This window comes from Chiloscyllium plagiosum, chromosome 16, assembly GCF_004010195.1.
Source record: "Chiloscyllium plagiosum isolate BGI_BamShark_2017 chromosome 16, ASM401019v2, whole genome shotgun sequence".
NCBI lineage: Eukaryota > Metazoa > Chordata > Chondrichthyes > Orectolobiformes > Hemiscylliidae > Chiloscyllium > Chiloscyllium plagiosum.
In genome coordinates this window covers 52,008,208-52,015,542 of record NC_057725.1, presented here as the reverse complement: position 1 = coordinate 52,015,542, position 7,335 = coordinate 52,008,208, and the positions used below count along the sequence as shown (strand labels likewise).

At 41.1% G+C, this 7,335-nt stretch overlaps 1 protein-coding gene across 2 annotated transcripts in view; it reads left to right on the top strand.

Moving 5' to 3' along the window:
• The window catches only part of LOC122557905 (anoctamin-9-like), a 130,459-nt gene that overhangs the window by 21,880 nt on the left and 101,244 nt on the right, over positions 1-7,335 (top strand). For both annotated transcript variants that reach the window (XM_043706111.1, XM_043706110.1), the window contains exon 3: positions 4,677-4,790. In XM_043706111.1, the coding sequence (XP_043562046.1) occupies positions 4,677-4,790 (114 nt within the window). The remainder of the gene's footprint in view (positions 1-4,676; positions 4,791-7,335) is intronic.

The window sequence follows — 7,335 nt, the reverse complement described above, 5'->3', positions numbered from 1 at the left end:
GGCAGCGCATTCCTTGCCCCCACCACTCTCTGGGTAAAGAACCCACCCCTGAAGTCTCCCCTATACCTTCCACCCTTCACCTTATATTTATGTCCCCTTGTAACACTCTGTTGTACTTTTTCCCCGGGTACAACAGAGTGTTACAAGGGGACATAAATTTAAGGTGAAGGGTGGAAGGTATAGGGGAGATGTCAGGGGTGGGTTCTTTACCCAGAGAGTGGTGGGGGCATAGAATGCGCTGCCTGTGGGAGTGGTAGAGTCAGAATCTTTGGTGACCTTTAAGCGGCAATTGGATAGGTACATGGATAGGTGCTTAAGCTAGGACAAATGTTCGGCACAACATCGTGGACCGAAGGGCCTGTTCTGTGCTGTATTGTTCTATGTTCTATGTTAACCCATCAAGTCTGCTCCACCATTCAATTAGATCATGGCAGATCTAACAGTCCTCTCATCATTTTCTGGCCTTTTTCCCATAACCCTTGATTCCATATTGGTTAAACATGTCTTTCTCATCCTTGAATATATTCGCGACTCCTCAGATACTGAAGCAGTCCATGCTCAAATACAACAAAATCTGGACAATATCCAGACTTGGGCAAGTGGCAAGTAATAGTTGTGACACACAAATGCCAGACAATGATCATAAGCAATAAGAGACACTCTAACCACCGCCCCTTGACATTCAACAGTATTACCATCCTGAATCCCCCACAACATCCTTGGGGTTACCACTGAAACTCAACTGGACTCACCATATAAACACCGTGGCTACAAGAGCAGGTCAAAGACTTGGGATACCACGGTGAGTAATTCAGTTCCTGACACCCTAAAGTTTATCCACCATCTACAATGCACAAGTCAGGTGTGTGATGAAATACTCACCACTTGCTTGGATGTGTGCAGCTCCAGCAACACTCATGAAGCTTGACACCATCCAGGACAAAGCAACCCGCTTGATTGGCACCACATCTACAAACGTTCAATCCCTCCACCAGCAGCACTCAGTAGCAGCAGTGAACAATCTACAAGTTACACCACATAAATTCACCAAAGGTCCTTAGACAGTGCCTTCCAAACCCACAACCATTTCCATCTAGAAGGACTAGGGCAGCAGATACTTGGGAACACCACCACCACATGCAAGTTCAGCTCCAAGCCACTCACCACCCTGACTTAGAAATACACCACCGTTCCTTCACAGTCAAAATACTGGAATTCCCTCCTTACCGGCATTGTGAGTCAACCCACAGCAAGTGGATTGCAGTGATTCAAGAAGGCAGCCCACTACCAGCTTCTCAAGGGCAAATAGGGATGGACTATCAATGCTGGCCAGCTAGCGATGCCCAAGTCCCACAAATGAATACAAACAAAAATCACTGACCAGGCTCTTCAGCCCTCTGTGATAAAGAATTCTATAGATTCACTACCCTTTGACAGAAGAAATTTCTCCTCATCACTGACTTCTTTTCACAACCTCTAATTCTGAGATTATACTATCTGGTCTTAGATTCACTCTCAAGGGAAAACAACCCTTCTGCACATACCCTGTCAAATTCCTTAAGAATCTTGTATAATTCAATAAGTTTGCTTCTCATTCTTTATAATTTTAATAAGTACAAGCCCAATCTATTCAACCTGTCCTCACATTAGAATCCATACCCCAAATCAACCTAGTGAATATCCATTCTTCCCACCAAAGTGCATAACCTCACATTTTTCCACATTATGTCCATCTGCCAAGTTTTTGCCCACTGACTTTACCTTTCTGTGCAGTCAGGGGAAGTAATGGCCTAGTCATATTACCGCTAGACTATTAATCCCAAAACTCTAATGTCCTGAGGATCTGGTTCAAATCCCATATGGTGGAATTTGAATTTAATAGAAAATTTGGAATTAAGAATCTAGAGATGACCATTGTTGGAAAAACCTATCTGCCTCACTATTGTCCTTCAGGCAAGGAAATCTGCTATCCTCACTTTATCTGACCTACATATGATAGATACTGTTTAATCTATGAGTTTTGACAACTATCTGGGAACAGTGATGAAGATTTGTGCTCCAGAACTTGACACTCCCCAAGCCAAGCTGTTCCAGGACAGTTATAATACTGGCATCTACCTGACAATGTGGAAAATTGCCCAGTTTTGTCCTGTGCACAAAAAACTGGACAAATCCAACCCGGCCAATCACGACACAATTTGTCTGCTCTTGATCGTCAGTAAAGCGATGGAAGGTGTCATCAACAGTGCCATCAAGAAGCACCTCATCAGCAATAACCTGCTCACTGATATCCAGTTAGGGTCTTTCCAGGGCCACCCAGCTCCTGACTTTACTATAGTCTTGTTGCAAACATAAATAAAAGAACTGAATTCCAGAGGGGAGGTGACATCAAGGCGACATTTGACCGGATACAACATAAAGGAAATAATGAAAATCGGGGGCAAATGCTCTGCTAGTTGGAGTCATACCAGCATATAGGAAGATGATTGTGATTGTTGGAGTTCAATCTTCTCAGTCCCAGGACATCTCTGCAGGAGCTCCTCAGGATAGTTCCTAGGCTCAATCATGTCCAGCTGCTTCATCAGTGACCTTCTCTCCATTATAGGGTCAGAAGTGCAGATATTTGCACATTGTTCAGCACCATTTCCAACTCATCAGTCCATGTTTAAATGCAACAAGATCTGGATAATATCAGGCTTGGCCTGACAAGTGGCAAATAACACAAATGTCAGACAATGAGCATCTCCAATAAGAGGCAATGTAACCACCTTTGTCATTTAATGGCATTCCACCACTACCAGTATTCTGGGGGTTTCCATTGAAAAGAAACTCAACTGGAATAGCCACATGCTGTTAAGAGGTCAAAGATTAGGAATCTGCAGAGGGTAACTCACCTGGCTCCTCAGTGCCAATCAACCATTTATAAGGCACAAGTTAGGAGTGCGATGAACTACACCCCACTTGCCTGGATGAGTGTAGCTCCAACATTCAAGAATATTTCAAGTCTTTAAAGTAAAGATTGTCAGTTCGTATTTAGATTTCCAGTGTTTTTCTTCTCTTTTTCTTAAAAAAGTATTGGTTAAGCATAAGATTTGACTTTGGTGATTTTTTAATATATAAGAACAAAGTAGGGAATCTAGAACAATTAATTTATAAAAACGATATTGATCGCAGCATGGGCGATAGGTTGCTGAAAGCTGTTGGATACCAATGTGATCCAGAGTGAACAGTCCAAGGTAACAAATATCTGGATTACCATTGAGTTATGGGACAACTGATATAGAGTAAATATAATGGAGTTACATGTGTGATTCAACGACTAGGTTGAGTAGAATGGGTTTCAGTTCGTAAAAAACTTGCGCCACTACTTGAATCGAAAGAAGCTGTTCATTGGGACAAGTGGAAGTTTTGCATGGACCATGCTGATACTAATATACTGGTGAATTGAATAGCTATTTAAATCATACAGTAGTTTGGCTTTGAGTACTTTGTGTGGTAGCAAATTCCACTGGCTCACCATTGTCAGGGTAAAGGTAGACTCATTTGGCATTAATCTCACTCTGCAGAAATCTCCCTTCACACTGACTGTATGGTGCAAAACATCTCTTTCTTATATGGATTTGCTCAGTCACTTCTTAGATACAACCATCAACACCTCATTCAGACAAAAGAATTCAAAATCTTGAAATATAATAGCCATGATCAGGCAGCTGCCTCCTTTGATTAGGCTGTTTTAATTCACTTAAAAGCTATTGTCCGAATATGACCTTAATTTGAAAACTGAACTTACGGTATACCAGTTAAATTTCCAGTTGAACCAACTTTACAGCAGTATAGTCACTCGGCCTTGGTCTCACTTCACTGAAGTCGCCCTCTGAGATGAGGAGAAATTCCTTCACCCTAACAATGGTGAGCCTGTGGAATTTGCTACCACACAAGGTACTCAAAGCCAAAACTGCATGATTTCAAGAAGGTCCAAGGGATCAAAGTAAATGGGAGAAAAGCAAGAACAGGCTATTGAGTTAGATGATGGTACCATGATCATAGTGATTGGCAGAGGCTGGCTCGAAGCACCAAATGGCATACTGTTGCTCCTATGTTCACTATTTCTGTGTTCACTGTGACTATGCTCCTTTTATAATCTATACCTCTTATTAAATTCTCCTGAATAAATTAGTAACAAACAGAATATGGCACACAGCACTTTGTCTTGTTGAAAGTCCCAGGTCAGTGATTTATACTGAGCTCTGCAGTAAGAAGCCAAAAATAGATTAGACCTTAGAAGTGACCCATCAAACACTTTAAAGTCAGGTTTATGATGGATTGGAGCTCTCTCTACATTGTTCAATCATGTATTTTTAGGATGAGGTAAGAAATGGTTCTGCTTACACTGTTGCATTAAGTACTTTAATGATTAAAGGATAAAATTTTGTGTGCATTCCTTTGTCAACCTTTCATCGTTGCTTACAGCAGGAATTCAAGCTCTTCCTCAGCTGCCACATCCAATACTCAAGTTAGGAGTAATGAGAAGCAAATTAGACCTCCTTCCGCTCTACACCAGCTGATATGTCCAAGTTAAATGCAATACAAATTTGTTGGGAAATGGAGCTCACTGTAAGAAAAGCATTCATTATATGCTGATAGTTTTCTAAATTATGGATATTCTTATGTTTCAGAATAAAGTTGACTTTGTCTTAGTAGCAGCAAAAGTAGAAAATGGAAAAGACAAAAAGGAAACTAACAGGAAGCGTTATCTGAGAAAAGTGAGAGAAAAAGGCTTCCGGATCATGGTATGTTAATGTGAAGCATAAATATTAATGAAGAGCAGCCACATGCCTAAATTTAAGAATAACCCCATAATACTTGTAATCTCGAATTTGTCAGTCTTAGAAATGCAGGTTCCTTGAGGGATAAAATAGATCAGCTCCAGAATTGATTGAGAGCATGTGATGCTTATTGGATATTGTATTTAAGAGGTGAGTTCATACCATAGAGAGATAAGAAGGGCCTGTGCCCGAAACGTCGAATCTCCTGTTCCCTGGATGCTGCCTGACCTGCTGTGCTGTTCCAGCAATAAAGTTTCAACTTTGATCTCCAGCATCTGCAGACCTCACTTTCTCCCCATGGAGAGATAGGTACTGCAGGGGGAAAGGGCTTTATTTCCCCCTCCAACTCCATTTTGATTTAGCCTCTTTCTGCTCTCCTGACCTATCCTTCACTTTCTGATGGTTCACATTGCTTGTAATGAGCTTTGCATGTAAATATTCAGTTGACCACACAGCTGATTTGATTGGCTGGTCAGTAATTAAAAAGAAAACAATTATTCATGATGATTTATTGATAGGGAAAAACAATGTTTGATTATTTGTGATAGCACCATTCTCTAATGTGGATTGCCTTCATTTGCTCCCTCTTATTAGCCTCTCTGTTTCCCAGCATTTTTTTGGGGGGACTTTATTATTTATTCTCTTTGTGAAGACAGAACCAAAATATATATTTATCAGTCTGCATCTGTTCCACATTATTAGCTTTGTCTATGTCTGACTGTAAGCGACATACGTTTGTGTTTTCTGACCTATTCCTCTTCACCTACCCATAAAAACATTTACAATCAGTTTGTATGTTCCCTGCAAATGTGCTCTTATGCTCTATTTTCCCTTGTTTAATCAATCCCTTTGTCCTTGTTTATTGAAATCGAAACTGCTTGTAATCTTCATGTCTGCTGCCGGTTTTGTTGGCCAAATTGAATGCCCATTCCTCGGACCTTTACTATCCCTAATTTTCTTTGTTACCCAAGGTTAGGTCAACTTTCTGACATGATCAACACCCTGAGCTCGAGGCTGTTACCTGTGTTTTAGATTTCCCAGTCGGGGGAATCGACCTTTCAGTGTCTGCACTGTCAAGTCCCTTTGGAAGCATTAATATTTTAGTGCTATTGTTTAAATCTGCCTGTGCAATCTTAAACATGCAGATCATAACCACTTGCCCCATGAAAACTTTATATCTTATGTTGTCGTTACAGCTTTTGCTAGCACTAGATACTGAATGAGGAGCATTAAAACTAAATGAGGATGATGGTTGAGGGCTTAGATGTCTAACATTAATGTATAGAACTAGACTAATGTTCCAATGAGCTGTCTGGGTGCAAAAACAATATGGCAACAATAGTTGTAGACTTTAACAATCCAAAATCAACTGGGAACCAGTTTAAAAGGTTATGAGGGCACAAAATTTAGTTGCATTCGAGAGGTTTTCTCAGCCAACATGTAACACACGCAACGAGACAGGGTCCAAGTCTAGATTTAATGTTTGAAAATTAAACTAGACAGGTGGATAAAGAAGCACGTGATGACCATTTTAAAAATAATGATCATAAAGCAGTTAGGTTTAGGATCGGTATGGAAAAGGATGAAGAAAGAACAGGGATATCACTATGGGTAGGCAAACTTTACAAATCTGATAGATGATCTGGCAAAAGTGGACTGGTTACAGCTACTTGAAGGAAAGTCACAGGCAAATCATTGGGAGGTTTTCAAAAGCAAGATTCTAAAGGCATAGTGTAGACATGTCCTCATAATGAAAAAGGTTTGTACTACCAAATCCTGATACTCTTGCTTGTCCAAGATAGATGAGAGAGATCCTAACCATGCCCTTGACATTCAATGATATTGCCATCACTGAAGTTCCCACTACCGACAGCTTGGGTGTTACTTTTGACCAGGAAGCTACTGGGCTAGCCTATAAATGCTGTGAAATCAGGAGATCAGAGGGTAGGAATTCTGCAGCGAGTAACTCACCCCCGGCTTTCTATTTCCTGTAAACAATCTACAAGCATAAATTAAAAGAGAATGGAATACATCCCACTTGTCTGGATGGATGCAGCTCCAACAACACTTAAAAGTTTGACACCATCCAAGACAAGGCAGCCTGCTTTATTGGCACATATCCACAAGCATCCACTTCCTCATCACCTGCATCAAATGGACTGCAGTGTCATAGAGTCACAGAGATATACAGCACGGAAACAGACCCTTCAGTCCAACCCATCCATGCCAACCAGATATCCCAGCCCAATCTAATCCCACCGGCCATCACTTGGCCCATATCCCTCCAAACCCTTTCTATTCATATACCCATCCAAATGCCTTTTCAATGTTGCAATTGTACCAGCCTCTACTACTTCCTCTGGCAGCTCATTCCATACACGTACCACCCTCTGTGTGAAAAGGTTGCCCCTTAGGTCTCTTTTATATCTTTCCCCTCTCACCCTAAACCTATGCCCTCTAGTTCTGGACTCCCCCACCCCAGGGAAAATACTTTGTCTGTTTATCCTAT